Below are 15,790 nucleotides of genomic sequence, written 5' to 3'. Positions count from 1 at the left end.
TTTTTAGTTTTCAAGGAGAGGAGTTCCTGAATGTCCTCAAAACTAAGTTCACTCTGAGTCCCTTTCTGTTACATTGATACATTTTATGAAATATACTGTCTCTAACACGTCATTTTGTGTATACTACTTCATATGTGGTTTTTGGTTTCTGTTACATGCATTATCTCGCCACATTGGTTATAAATTTCCTTTTAAGAACATTAAATGCTGTATCCTTCAGATCTGGCAGTGTTTTGTACATGTACAGATGGTCCCTGACTTCAGATGGTTCGATTTACAATGTTTTTGCAGAAGCAATCATGTGAAAGTGATATGCATTTGGTAGAAACCGTACTTCAAATTTTTAATTTTGATCTTTTCCCTGGCTAGCAATAGGCTGTATGATACTCTCTGGTGATTTTAAGCAGTGGCAGCAAACCACAATTCCCAGTCACAACAATCACAAGGGTAAACAACTAATGCCCTGCAGTATACTGTATTAGGTGATTTTTGCCCAACTGTAAGCCAATGGAAGTGTTTTGAGCATGTTCAAGGTGGCTAGGCTAAACTATGATGTTTGGTAGCTTAGTTGTATTGAATGCATTTTTTTACATGCTGCATTTTATCAGGACACAATCTCATTGTAAGTTAAGGAACATCGGTAGCATATCAGTATTATTAATAGTTTGATAAAAAGTTTATTTTCCATTTCGTTTGTTATAGGTAGTTATAGGTAACTAGTTCATTGATCAAAGTCTAATTTGAATCAAGGCTTTTATCTACAAGTTAAAGAAGATAACATAACTAATATTGTGAGACTGGATATGGTGGCTGATGCCTGTAATCCCAGCACGTTGGGACATCCCAGTGGATTGCTTGAGGCCAGCCTGGGCAATGAAATAAGATTCCAACTCTCAAAAAAGATTTTTAAAACCTGCTGGGGGCCAGGCACGGTGGCTCGTGGCTGTAATCTTAGCACTCTGGGAGATCGAGGCTGGTGGATTGCCTGAGCTCAGGAGTTTGAGACCAGCCTGAGCAAAACAAGATCCCATCTCTACAAATAAAAAAATTAGCCAGGTGTTTTGGTAGGCTCCTGTAGTCCCTTCTGAGGCAAGAGGATCGCTTGAGCCCAAGAGTTGAGGTTGCTATGCTCTGTGATGCCACAGTACTCAATCCCAGGACAACTGAGTGAGACTCTGTCTCAAATAAATAATCCCCAGCTGGGCTTGCCTAAAGTGCCAGCTCCTTGGGAGACTAAGCAGAGAGGATTGCTTAAACCAAGGAGTTGGAGGTTACAATGAGCTGTGGTCAATGCACTGCACTCTAGCCTGGGTGACAGAGTGAGAGCCTGTCTCTCTAAATGAATGAGTGAGTTAATGAATGAATGGACCAATCAGTTAATCAATCACTTGTGTGCTAGCACTAAGTACTTTATGTGTTTTTTTATTTAATTTTTATAATCATTTATGGTAGATTTCTAACAAAGTACTATGTAAGGAATAGATGAACACAGCTGGTAAATAGGACAAGATTTCAAGTAGTTTAACTCCAGAACTACTTTTAACTACTATACATACTTAACCTGTTTAATGGGAATAACATTAAAATTCTGTTATAGGAGTAGGTGTTTCATCTGTCTAAAGCTTTTTTCCCCTAAAAAATGGGGATTATAGATTTTTCCCACTCCTGAATCACTGGAAATTTATCTTGGTACCATTGGACTCTGCAGTTTTGGAGAGAATTTACTGTTTACAACCAGAAGAATTCCATAAATGCTCTTGTTAGATGATACTTTATTTTTTGACCATATATTAACCAAAGACCTTAAACATTTCATTGTTTTGAAAGTTGTGTTCTTTTTGTACTACAGGCAGATAAGTTGCTATCACAGGATTTTGTGCAGATAATGGAGGATATCATTCTCACGCTACCTAAAAACAGGCAGATTTTACTATATTCCGCTACTTTCCCTCTTAGTGTACAGAAGTTCATGGTGAGTACTTGGAATCAGTGCTGTCCAGTTGCCTCTGAGTATGCTTTTATCCATAATTACATGTTATCAGCGAATATACCTTATGCCAAGTACTTCCAAGTTTTTGGCTTTTTCTTGTTGTCAATAAATTAATTTCTTTAAAAAAGCTATAATAGCAACATGATTAAATTCCTCATTTTCATTTAGTTTTTGGTGTCAGGCTTACATAGCCATTGAAGCTAGGTAAATTGCTTATAGCATTATTCTGTATGCAAAATACAAGTTGGTTATCCCTAGTCTAAAATCCAAAATGCTCCAAAATTTGGAACTTTGAGTACCAACATGATGCTCAAAGTAAATATTCATTGAAGTGATTTGGATTTTCGATTAAGGATACTCAGCCAATAAGAATTATGAATGCAAATATTCCAAAATCTGAAATACTTCTGGTCTCAAGCCTTTCACATAAAGGATATTCAACTTGTGGTAGTAAATTAGCTGCATTTCTAAATCTGAGATCTCTCATTTTAGGGTAATTTATTTCTACCGTGACAGATGATACATTTTGGAGTGAGATAATTCCCTATAAGCAAGCATTTTGTCAGAAAGGTGTGGGATATATTTTGAATTTAAGAGGTAAAACTCTGCTTTGATTTGAAGTATGAGGTTCAATTTTATTTTTCAGAATTCCCACTTGCAGAAACCCTATGAGATTAACCTGATGGAGGAACTAACTCTGAAGGGAGTAACCCAGTACTACGCATATGTAACTGAGCGCCAAAAAGTACACTGCCTCAACACACTTTTCTCCAGGGTAAGAAGTAATAAGCTTTTGCTACTAAATACTGTCCATCGCTTAATCCCAGTAAAATTTGACGTCATCAATTTCCACACCATTTTTACTGTAAAAAATGTTCTTAGAGTTTCCTATAAGGCAGTTTTAGTTGATGATCTGAGGGCAATACTATATAGTTGACAAATCATGGGGACTTGTAACTTTTTTCTGAAGTACTTTGACCTTAATTAGCGTTGATCCTCATTAATCACAGATTCTGTATTTGTGAATTTGCCTAGTCACTAGAATTTATTTGTAACCCCAAAATCAGTACTCCAGGCACTTTTCACAGCCATGCGTGGACATTTGCATAGTGTTGAAGAATGATAGGCACTTTCCCAATTGAGGTTGAAGAATGCAGCACTGTGTTTTATCTCTGGTACTGTGAACAAGTGTGATTTTCACAGTCTGCCATGTCTTTGAAGTTTGTGTGCTTTTTGTTGATGTCTTAACTGTAAATTGATCCTTACATATAGACTTGATGTGCTGCCCATTGTTCCTACACACAAGAATGCTGATGTACAGCCAGGCATGATAGCTTATGCCTATAATCCTAACACTTCGGGAGGCTGAGGCCGGTGGATGACCTGAGCTCAGGAGAGTTTGAGACCAGCCTGAGCAAGAGTTAGACCTTGTTTCTAATAAAATTAGAAAAACTATCCAGGTTTCTTGGCGGACACTTGTAGTGCCAGGTACCTGGGAAGCTGAGGCAAGAAGATTGCCTGAGCCCAAGAGATTGAGGTTGCTGTGAGCTACTCCACCTAGGGCAGTAGAGTGAGACTATCTCAGAAATAGGTAGGTAAATAGATAGTCTGTTGCTTTAAAAAACTGCCTGCCGTTTCTTACAGAGAAAATGTGTGTTAGATAAGTTTTGTACAGGCGTGAGTTATCGTGGACTCTGAATATATGAAATAAGCTATTCTTAAACTAAAACATGTAAAAGAGGGTTTTGCCTTGATCTGTTGATGAAAAAAATTGTGATCAGAGACTAATAGTAGCCTAACCCTGTATTTCCCCTTGGAGGTCTATATTTGCTAGTTTAGTATTTGCACTGACTTTGTAGGACATAACTACTTTGAATAATGAAAATTGATCGTATTTTACTCTTGGCACTTGTGTATCCCTCATGGAATGTACTCTTGTACAATAAAACTTTCAAATTATTATCTGCAACTATAAAATAAAGAAAATATTTACAGTTTTTACAGTTTGCCATCTCATATCATGAGATTCTGAGTTTTAGGCCGCGTTAACATTTCTTGTTTGCTCTGTATTTCCCAAGATTTGGCAAACTAAATGAAGGTTCTTGTTTTTCTTTCTCATACCTATTTTTTCTGTGCTCAGCTTCAGATAAACCAGTCGATCATTTTCTGTAACTCCTCTCAACGAGTTGAATTGCTAGCCAAGAAGATTTCTCAACTGGGTTATTCTTGCTTCTATATTCATGCTAAAATGAGGCAGGTAAGTATAAAACTAGAATTTTCACAGTTGTAACAAAAAGTCTTTTTCCTAGAATTTCTTGGATTTTGTTTTAATGTGCCTCTAAATGTGCTAAGTTTAAGAATAAACTCTTCGGGGCGGCACCTATGGCTCAAAGGAGTAGGGCGCCGGCCCTATAATGCCAGAGATGACGGGTTCAAAAACTGCAAAAAAAAAAAAAAACAAGAACAAAACTCTTCAGCAGGGGCAGTGCCTATGGTCCAGCAGGTAGGGCACCAGCCCCATATACTGAGGGTGGTGGGTTCAAACCCCGCCTCTGCCAAAACTGCAACAAAAAATAGCCAGGCATTGTGGCGGGCGCCTATTGTCCCAGCTACTCGGGAGGCTGAGGCAAGAGAATCGCCTAAGCCCAGGAGTTGGAGGTTGCTGTGATCTGTGATGTCATGGCACTCTACCAAGGGCAATAAAGTGAGACTCTGTCTCTTTAAAAAAAAAAAAAAAAACACTCTTCGGCTTAGTACCCATAGCTCAGTGGTTAGGGCACCAACCACATACACCAGGGCTGATGGGTACGAACCCAGCCAGGCCCTGCTAAACAACAATGACAAGTGCAACAACAACAAAAAAATAGTTGGGCATTGTGGTGGGTGCCTATAGTGCCAGCAACTTGGGAGGCTGAGGCAGAGAATCACCTAAGCCAGTGGTTCTCAACCTTCTTAATGCTGCGGCCCTTTAATACAGTTCCTGTGGGTTGCAACCCACAGGTTGAGAACTGCTGGCCTAAGCCCAAGAGTTTGAGGTTGCTGTGAGCTGTGACTTCACAGCACTACTGAGGGCCACATAGTGAGTCTGTGGCTCAACAAAATAAATACATAAACTCTAAGGCTTAGTAGCCAGAGGACCCTCAAGTATAGACCTCTCTTGAGGTTTAATTTTTTTTTTTTTTTTTTTTTTTTTTGTAGAGACAGAGTCTCACTTTTTGGCCCTCGGTAGAGTGCCGTGGCCTCACACAGCTCACAGCAACCTCCAACTCCTGGGCTTCAGCGATTCTCTTGCCTCAGCCTCCCGAGTGGCTGGGACTACAGGCACCCACCACAACGCCCAGCTATTTTTTTTGGTTGCAGTTTGGCAGGGGCTGGGTTTGAACCCGCCACCCTCGGTATATGGGGCCGGCGCCTTACCGACGGAGCCACAGGCGCCGCCCGAGGTTTAATTTTCTAAGAATAAAATAGGGATAATCATACATATTCATACTTTATAAAGTTGCTAGGAAGATTGAGATAATATATGAATGAGTAGTTTGTAAGCTGTCAAACAGGATAACAAAAGTGAGATTTTATTCTTCCTTTCCTTCCCTAGGTAATCTCTCAATTTGTGCTGTTTAATACAATAACCACATTGTATTAAAGTAGTTAAAATGAAATCAAATGAAAAATTCAGTTCTTTAGTCATAGTCACATTTTAAGTGCTCAGCCACCTGTCAGGACTGGGTACTGTATTGGAAGTACAGATAAAGAATATTTCCTTTGTTATAGAAGTTTCTGTTAAACAGCACTGCTAGATTTTTAACTTCTCTAACATGATCCATTAGCTGATAGTCTTTACTGTTCACCTTCAGTAAAGGATACACTCTCTAAATTTCAGAATCTGATTTAATAGAAAACAATTCAAAGCTATAATACAAAAACTTTTTTCCAACTACAACATCGTAAAACATAAGAAAAATTTCTATAGGTTAACCAACTTATACTTGGTTTTAAAGAATCTAAATGTCATAGATTATTTGTATAAACAGATATAGGACATAAAGAACTGACTGGATATGAGAAACTGGTATGGAAAATTGGGGGCTGTATGTCAGTATTAATCAAACAGAACGTATTGGTTTTTTTCTAGGAACATCGGAATCGTGTATTTCATGATTTCCGAAATGGCTTATGCCGAAATCTTGTTTGCACTGGTAAGTGTTCTGTATTTACTTCAATTGGTTTTCTCCCTAGTTCTGCTTTGCATTCTTTGTCCATATCACATGTGTAGACTGTGAACAGTCCAGTGTATCCAACCATCACTTTTAGAATTCCTGAAGTTGAGAAGGAAGTCTGGTTAACTCCTGAAATTAGATCCAGTATCTGAAACTGCAAAGAACTTAACTCTCACGCTCATACCTCAAAGCTCGGTCTTTGGAAATAATTTTAAGGGCTGGTCTGGAAATAGTTGTGTTTACAGTTAATTGATCACAACAAGTTATAGATTCCTTTAGTGTTCCTTCACTCCCACTACTTCACTTATCTAACCTTCTTTAAAAATTTTAGTTTTGGGGGTGGCGCCTGTGGCTCAGTGAGCAGGGTGCCGGCCCCATATACCGAGGGTGGCGGGTTCAAACCCAGCCCCAGCCTAACTGCAACAAAAAAATAGCCGGGCGTTGTAGCGGGCGCCTGTAGTCTCAGCTACTCGGGAGGCTGAGGCAGGAGAATCGCCTAAGCCCAGGCGTTGGAGGTTGCTGTGAGCTGTGTGAGGCCACGGCACTCTACCGAGGGCCATAAAGTGACTCTGTCTCTACAAAAAAAAAATTTTTTTTTTTAGTTTTGGGATTTGTATGTTTTCTGAATGGAAGTACAAAAATGAGTATCTTAACACAAAATGAATTTTATTAAGATGCTGCCTAAGTTTTAGAAGTTGTTTATTGTGACCTTTTAATTTTTTTTCTTAGAAGATGATTAATCTATATTTTGGTTTACTTTACTACATAAAGAACAAATTGGGGGTTGTCAGGTAGATAGCCAAAGCAAATGGATTCAGTACCTTGTACCTTCCCACAGCTACACTTTTAGAATAATATTATTGGTATGAGATTAATAGTCTAAATTAGGCTTCTGAGTAGAGGAGAATTTGTAGTTTGAGGTCCACTACAGATAATGTACTAATTTTAAGTGTATTATTTGATGAATAATGACCGTATGACCACCACCCATATCAAAATTTAGAGTGCTATTTCAGCATCTGGATTTTTACAAAATGATTTTCTAGACATATACTCCTAATTTTTCTAGCAGAGTATTAAATTTGCTTTTTATTATTATTATTATTTGAGACAGAGTCTCACTATGTCATCCTCGGTAGAGTACGTGGTGTCACAGCTCACAGCAACCTCCAACTCTTGCCTCAAGAAATTCTCTCGCCTTAGTCTCCCAAGTAGCTGGGACTACAGGCACTCACCACAGTGCCCAGCTGTTTTGTTTTTTTTTTTGTTTGTTTTGTTGGAATTGTCATTGTTGTTTAGCAAGCTCCAGCTGAGCTCAAACCTACCAGCCTTGGTATATGTGGGTGGCACCCTACTCATTGAACTATGGGTGCTGAGCCAAGTCATATTTTCTATTTTATGCTGTTTTTCTACTCTATAAAATGGAATGCTTTATAAACTTAATTTAAAATAATTTTATAGTTAATTCATTTAACAGACTTTTTTTTGAGACAGAGTCTTACTTATGTTGCTCTCTGTAGAGTGCGATGGCATCAACAGCTCACAGTAACTCAAACTCTTGAGCTTAAGTGATTCTCTTGCCTCGGCCTCCCAAGTAGCTGGGACAACAGGTGCCCACCACAGTGCCCGGCTGTTTTTGTTGTTGTCGTTGTCGATGTTATTTATCAGGCCTGGGACGGGTTCGAACCCACCATCTTCAGTGCATGTGGCTGGCGCCCTAACCACTGAGCTACAGGCACCGAGCCTAACAGATAATTTGGTGATGTACAACAAATACTCCTCACCAGATAGTTAGATGCTACAAAAAAATCTGTATCCAATTTTATGTATATCATACCATGATTTTTTTTTTTTTTTTTTTTTTTTTTTTGTAGAGACAAAGTCTCACTGTACCGCCCTCGTTTAGAGTGCTGTGGCATCACACAGCTCACAGCAACCTCTAACTCTTGGGCTTAACGCAATTCTCTTGCCTCAGCCTCCCGAGCAGCTGGGACTACAGGTGCCCACCACAACGCCCGGCTATTTTTTTTGTTGCAGTTAGGCCGGGGCTGGGTTTGAACCCGCCACCCTCAGCATATGGGGCCGGCGCCCTACTCACTGAGCCACAGGCGCCACCACCATGATTTTTTTAAAGCGCATATATGTTACCCATGCATATGAAAAGCTGAATAAAATTAGTATATTTAGAGTACACTAGAATTGTACAGTTAGATTATTGTGGTATCAAGAGGTGTCCAGGTTGTGTGCAGTGGCTCATACCTGCAATCTTAACACTCTGGGTGGCTGAGATGGGTTGATCCCTTGAGCTCAGGAGTTCAAGACCAGCCTGACTAACATGGACACCCTGTTTCTATTAAGATGAGAAAAAATTAGCTGGGCATTGTGGTGGGCTCCTGTAGTCCTAGCTACTTGGGAGGCTGGGGCAGGAGGATCGCTCCATCCCAGGAGTTTGAGGTTGCTGTGAGCTAGACTGAGGCCACAGCACTCTAGCCAGGGCAACAGAGTGAACTGTGTCTCTAAAATAAAATAACAGAATTGTCTTCTTTGTTTTGTGTTTTAAAGATCTGTTTACCCGAGGTATTGATATACAAGCTGTGAATGTGGTAATAAACTTTGACTTCCCAAAGCTGGCAGAGACCTATCTCCATCGTATTGGAAGATCAGGTGAGGAAAAGGAGGGATGTTCTTGGTGGAAGGGTTGGGGTGGAAGTTGTTTGAAATACATAATCATTAAATTTTGTTTCTTTGTGAAAGAGTATGGTAGCCATGAGAATAGTGAATTAACACTAATTCAGTTTGGTACTTACTACTGATTTCTAATTCTTCTAAAACATTTATTTAAGAATAATTTAAGGGCGGCGCCTGTGGCTCAGTCGGTAAGGCGCCGGCCCCATATGCCGAGGGTGGCGGGTTCAAACCCAGCCCCGGCCAAATTGCAACCAAAAAATAGCCGGGCGTTGTGGCGGGCGCCTGTAGTCCCAGCTGCTCGGGAGGCTGAGGCAAGAGAATCGCTTGAGCCCAAGAGTTAGAGGTTGCTGTGAGCTGTGTGATGCCACGGCATCTACCTGAGGGCGGTACAGTGAGACTCTGTCTCTACAAAAAAAAAAAAAAAAAAAAAAAAAAAAGAATAATTTAAAATATGCTTAATTGGAGATGAAGTTAACACAGAATTTCTGTGATATGATCTGTGACTGTATTGTTTAGTATATGTATCTGTGTGGCTTTTGATGAAGATCAGCATCCTTTTTGTCATTGGTAAAAGCTAGAATAAAATAGTACATTAGACTGTGAAACCGGAAGAGACCATAAGTAATTTCATATACTCAACTGAATCATACTGAACAGAAAAATCAATCCTGTGTGGTTTTTCCACTAATAGACTTGCACGTGCACATTAATTTTCAAATTCATTTTTTAAATTAATTTGTAAACAAATTTTTCATCAGGTCGCTTTGGTCATCTTGGCTTAGCCATCAACTTGATTACATATGATGATCGCTTCAACCTGAAAAGTATTGAGGAGCAGCTGGGAACAGAAATTAAACCTATCCCGAGCAACATTGACAAGAGCCTATATGTGGCAGAATACCACAGCGAGCCTGTAGAAGATGAAAAACCTTAACAAGCATGTGCGTACCTGACAGGATAGCTAAGTGGAACCTGTAATAAAGGAAGGAAGTCAAGGTCTTCCAGGAGGGAGATTTGATGTTGGCCATATATGATGGTAGTAAAGGGTAGAAATACTCATTAGCATAAATGATAGTAACAGCAAATAACTCTTGGGTGAAGTTGTAGCCTCATTAAGGAATCGAATCCATAAATGCTGTTTTGAATGCACCTTCCTGAGTAATGTGATAAGCATGTGATACTTAAGATAAATTTAGACCCCTACAATAATAGCAAAAGAGAATCTTAAACAGTTTTGAACATGAAAGTATTTTCTGCTCTTGCCATTTATTTTTTCACTCAAAATCATCCCTCTATTTATTTAGAGAGACTGTCTCACTTTGCTGCCCTCAGTAGAGTGCTGTGGCATCGTAGTTTGCAGCAACCTTAAACTCTTGAGCTCAAGTGATCCTTGAAGTGGGGTCTTCCTCTTGCTCAGGGTGCTCTCAAACTCGGGAGCTCAAGCATTCCACCCACCTCAGCTTCCCAGGGTGCTGGGATTACAGGCCCGAGCCACTGCACCTGGCCTCATCCCTCTATTTTTAACATTTCCTTTTCATTTCTAATGGGTACTTTAGAAAGTAAGGTTACCTATAATACCTTATTTCCAAATGTGTAATCAGGGTATGAGGATGACTGTCTTTTTAAAATGCATTACTCTGATTTTCCGTACACCCTTGCCTTTCATCTTTTGATGACTTTTGGGCTGTGTTTAGAAATGTGCAAAACAATCCTCGACATTAAGTAAGGTAGGCTACTTTAGAATTTTTCCTAAGAATTTGATTTGACAAATGATAGTTTGCAAATTACGATGACCATCTTACCAAATTGAAAGAATTTTTAAATTACTCATTTCACTTTTAACTCTTTTTTTCCCCCGAAGTTAAATGCCCTATGCATTGAACGAATGTAAAACTAACCAGTATTTGCTAGTACTTTGTCAGACTGTACATTTATGTAAGGTAAAATTTTTCCCCCTTGATTTAGTAGTTACGAATGAGAGCTACCTGCTACCAAAACATTCAGGCTCTCATTCTATCTCAGGGATGCCTGGCAGAAACTGCTTAATCCTTCTTACCAGTGGATTTTACAAGTAGGTAAAGGTTCAGTAGACACTACTAGAAAGAGAGCATTTGGGATAAAGATTGTGAAAATCTGTGTATCCTAGTGCGTATTGCTTTCACACATATTAATCTTAGATTTTTTTTCTCTCTTTAGGCTTTGACAAACTACAGGAGGCTCGTTTGGATCTGTGACACATGGTTTAGGGGGGATGCTCTTCTCTTTGTGGGTTTTTCATCTTCTTTTATTTTGGAACTATGAAGACTTAAAAGAGCTCAAGACATTTTTTTCTTTTTTTAACTGGTGAAGAGAAAAAAGGCTGAAAAGAAGGAATATACCTTTTTTGTTCCACTTGTTTGCACTGTGTGCTGACTGAACATTAGTTGCACTAACTGCTGGTTTTTTAAAAATGTTTTCTGGGGAGAAGGGACAAGGAAGGAGAGGAAAAAGAAGAGAAGGGGAGAAACCCTAAAAAGAGAAGAATCTTGATGAACACACAAGCTTGTCTGCGATTTCAAAATTCTACAACAGCTGACTCTTGACTGCATTTCAACTTCTCCCTGATTACTCATCCGTTTTTTAAGCCGGAAGAGCTTATTACTTATTTGTGCGAAGTGCCTTATGCTATGAGACCATTCAGAATATCATCTTTTAGACACAGCCCATGGAGTCAACAATAGTAATTCTTTCCTTTTTTTTCTTTCCTTATTTTTTTTTTTCTTTTAGAAATTTTGTCTTTGCATTTTGGTTTCAAGTTGAAGTCTCTCTCTTCCCTTTCTACCCAATACTCAAGCCCAGGGCTGGAAGATGAAACTTACTATTAATGTTAAACACCATTTTCTTTTTCTTTATGTGGAGGAGTTGATATGCAACTGCAGTTCATCTGCACTGTAAATACATGTATTTAAAAAAAAAAAATCCCAAGTAAAATTTCTTCTGGGCTGATTAGGTAAAACATCATCACTCCCAAAGGAAAGAGCAGTCTATCATTGCAGGAGCCATATGACAAGCCTTTGTGCTCTATAGCAGAACACTAAAGACTGGTTTACATACGCCTCCATTAGCAGTATGGCACTTGATGTGTAGACATGTCAGAGCCTTGACCCTCTTTCCTCTGTGGCAAAAGTGTGTCCCATAGAAAATCGGGTGTGTATACTTGTATAAACTTTGTAAATAAGTTTTTTTCTGGGTTCATATATATATATATATACATATATATATATTTTTTTTTTTTGGATGAAGGTTGCTGGGATTAAGGGGATTAGAGTGATTATGGGAGCAGCTATAGATGAGAGGGGCTCAGTTTTCCGCAACACTAAATTCTAAAAAGTACTTTGGCCTCTTGCTATAGAGAGCAGATTTCTGTGGGACCCTGTGTTAGAAAAGGGACTCAGAAGTCTGAGGCGTACTGTTTGCTGCCATGCTGTCTCATGTGGTATCTTTGGAAGAGGCTTATAAAGAGAATAAGGAAACTTAAAAAAAATCTGTAATTCAAGATTTTTTTCTTTTTTGAGGAATTCTCTGATTTTGCTTCTTCCCCCTTACTGAAAGTTGGAGGGATTTTTCAAGCTCTGCAAAAGAGGGCAAAGATTAATCTACCTTGCAGTATGGAAAGTCATTGAATGGCAGTGTTTTTGAACAGTATATGCATAAAGCATGGGTTCGCATTTCAGGATATTTAGCCAGTACCAGCTTTGCTAATGTTAGCAGTTCTGGAACTTGATTTTCTGTGGATCATCTCCTTATGTATGTAAATGTGTTGCCCTCTGCCTACCTGCCTTATGCAGAAATGGGCAACCACTGAGAGCTGTTAACTTTCATGCTACAGAAAGCTGCTTGCCATCCTCTTGCGTAGTGAAAAGAATTATCTGTCATTTTGCACTGTAAATTGCTGGCAAATGCTTTACAGTTGATAGTGTTGCTTTAAATTGTGCCCCTCCCAACATGCTTGATGTTTGGCCTGATCTCCAGGCAAAAGGAGTGAGATGAATCAAAACCAGTGAACTTTTTTTTTTTTAATGTTTTTAATTCCCTTTTAACCCAGTGTACTAGGTCAGTCAGGAGGCATCTGTGGGGAAACAAAAAACAAAATTCTTTTAAAATTGATCCATATTCCATTGTTTTCAAAGCCCTTAGATACTACAAAATAAGTCCTGCCATATGCTTTCATGCTTTAATTCATCTGGATAAAGAAATCAGTTATTCAAAGTTGCATTTTTTTAACTCCGCCCAGTTCTAAGCAAAACTATTTGTGACTCACAAAATTCCATGGGAATCAAAATCCTACAGATGTCTCTTGATTAGACATAGCCCTAACTCCTTAACTGTAGCAAGGGCTGCACAGTACAAACCCCAAAAAGAGCAAGCTCATTTATCTAGAATCAAAGTCACCTGTGTTTTGTCCAGTCCATATTGGTTACTAAATTTAAACCCTAATTAAGGAAGTAACTTTTTCAGGGAGGGTGGGAGAGAATTTAAAAGGCAACAACTTTTGACCAAAAAAAAATCTTGCCCTTGTACTGATGCAGCTCTCTTTTCTCCCCCACCTTTTGTGAGATAAGAGGGATCATTCATAAAGCAGAAAAGCAAGAAAGGAGTGTAAATGCAATTTGGTATCTCACTAGAGAGTGTATGGTGACTAAAAAAAACATGCAGTCTTCTTTGCTAACCTCAGACTGCTCTGCCTAGTGCCACATGCCTGTGGGTCCCTCTTAAAGCACAGACTTAAAATTGAAAGTATTACTGAAGTATGGCCTCTGATGAGGAGTGGCACTTAAAACTATCTGGGACACCACTATTGGACACAGTCTTGCAGAGGCAGCTGTCCAGTTTTGGTGCTTAACTCTTGAATAGGAATTGTTAAAATGGAAAGATGCTCTAAGACCAGGTCAAAGCCTGGTTTTTTTTTTGTTTTTTTTTAAATCCCTCGATACCGTTATAAGGAAGCACTGTTAACTATTGGAAATCATTTTCAGATTCTTTCTGATACTGAGTGGTTTTTATTTTTTTTAAGTAATGGCAATATTTTTCTAGTGGTCCATTTGGGTGAGAGCTAGTCCCTATTTTAAAACTATATCCAACTCATGGTTTAGCCTGTGGGTTATGGACTGTTCACATACCTTGCCACCTCTAGACCTGTATTTTTTTCTCTCCTCAAATGTTCTGATGGGGATAGAAACTCTCTTGCCCTTCCTTTAGGAATAGAATAAATTTACTCTAAAATGACCTTTCATGGAAAGAAAGGAGAAGGAAACCTGAATATTCCTCTAAATTATTTTCAAGTTGGTCCCACCGTCATAACATGGTTTGGCCCCGGGGTGGGGGGGGGGGGCGGGGGGTGGTCATCAGTATTTGTTTTCAGAATGAGATGAGAGCATCTTTCCTTTGCCATGTGCTTTGTGTTTGATACCATCATGCTTAGTTAGAACAAGAACTCAGCACAAAGCTTGAGTGTCAATTGTTGGAATCAAAGCATCTCATTCTGATCATTTGGTTTAATTTTTTTCTTTTCTTTTTTTTAATAGGGGTGGGAGGGAGGGTACTGTGCCCCAAAAGGGAGGGTGTCTGCACTAAGGATTTAGAAACACTTTGGAAGCTCCATAACCTCATCAAAAACTGCCTTTAGCCACACTCCTGACCTTCTAGATGAGTAACAAAAAAAAAAAATGATAATAATAAGTTCTTGGGAATTAAGCCATGTTATTTTAATTTTCTACTTTTTTTCAGTGTTCTGTAAAATTTGTTGTGGAATCATTTTCTTGCCAAATATCTTTGTCAAGCAAAATTATTGGCCTCATGGGAGCTAAAATAAGTCAGCTTTTTGGTGAACTTGAGTGAACTTTGGTGAGCTTGTAGTTCTACTTTATATCCCTAAAGGTTGTTTTTTTAACTCCCAAAGAAAATATACTCTTTGATCTAAAAACTCATCTTTGGGGTAAAGAGTTAAGTGTCCAAAGGTTGTCATAGTTGAGGTCACAGAGAGCTAGCCTGGCACCTGGACTCTGCCCCTCCACAGCTGACAGATTCCAGCAGAAGTGTATTTAAATTCTCCAGTAGACAATGCTGGGCAGGGAAAGGGAGGGGTAGGGCTGGGTTATTAAGATACAGGCTACTGTCTTTTAACCAGTGGTTTTGGGGGAGGGGGCCTGGAGAAAACAAAGTCACTTCCCTTTTTTGAAACAAAAAGGAAAAAGTTTATTTTTTTGTTCAATAAAAATGGGAGAATTTCAGTGTCCCTAGCCACAAGGGACCAGTTCCACTGAGAAGTGAACAGTGGGAACTCAAAATTTTGAAAACATTTGGGGAAAGGGAAAATTGGCTTTCTGTTAATTGGCAAATGTTCCAGTGGGGCTCTCTTTTTGTTGGGATGTGTTGTGTTGTATGTACACGTATATAAGCCAGTCTGCTGAGTTTATAAGGTTCATAAAAGATGGTTGGTAAAATCTTGATTTTTGTTTATCTCAATAAAAGCCCACTGGAACTCCAAATGTGTGTGGTCTGTCTTTAGCCCCAGCCTGTGAATATAAGAATTGGAGTTTGGAGGTATTTTATTTAGTAAAGTAATTCATACGGTGTAGCAGTCATTCTCAAAATTGTTCCTGAGCTCAGTTAAATAAAAATCTGAAGCGTCCATGCATCCTAGATGTCCCATCACTCCGCTGTCAGTTTCTTAGGCATAATCTCTAAGGGAGGAGAGATGTCAGTCCATGATTCTAAGTAATGGTCACTTCCCAGAAGAATCATTCTCAAATGTGAAGCAGAATACACTACTACAACAGGATTCCTATGGTATTGTATAAAACTAAAGATGCAAATAAAATTTAGACACGACTCTAACTGCCTTTGTTGTAAATGA

At 39.0% G+C, this 15,790-nt stretch overlaps 1 protein-coding gene across 5 annotated transcripts in view; it reads left to right on the top strand.

Moving 5' to 3' along the window:
• The window catches only part of DDX6 (DEAD-box helicase 6), a 43,812-nt gene extending 28,390 nt beyond the window's left edge, over nt 1–15,422 (top strand). For all 5 annotated transcript variants that reach the window (XM_053594522.1, XM_053594518.1, XM_053594520.1 and 2 more), the window contains exons 8-14: nt 1,850–1,972; nt 2,637–2,765; nt 4,131–4,247; nt 6,123–6,186; nt 8,770–8,871; nt 9,654–9,836; nt 11,092–15,422. In XM_053594522.1, the coding sequence (XP_053450497.1) occupies nt 1,850–1,972; nt 2,637–2,765; nt 4,131–4,247; nt 6,123–6,186; nt 8,770–8,871; nt 9,654–9,829 (711 nt within the window). In that variant the 3' untranslated portion in view covers nt 9,830–9,836; nt 11,092–15,422. The remainder of the gene's footprint in view (nt 1–1,849; nt 1,973–2,636; nt 2,766–4,130; nt 4,248–6,122; nt 6,187–8,769; nt 8,872–9,653; nt 9,837–11,091) is intronic.
• Nucleotides 15,423–15,790: the final 368 nt, after the last annotated feature.

This window comes from Nycticebus coucang, chromosome 6 (genome assembly GCF_027406575.1).
Source record: "Nycticebus coucang isolate mNycCou1 chromosome 6, mNycCou1.pri, whole genome shotgun sequence".
NCBI lineage: Eukaryota > Metazoa > Chordata > Mammalia > Primates > Lorisidae > Nycticebus > Nycticebus coucang.
Note: the sequence above shows the minus strand (reverse complement) of the source record. Positions and strands in the feature narration are given on the sequence as shown.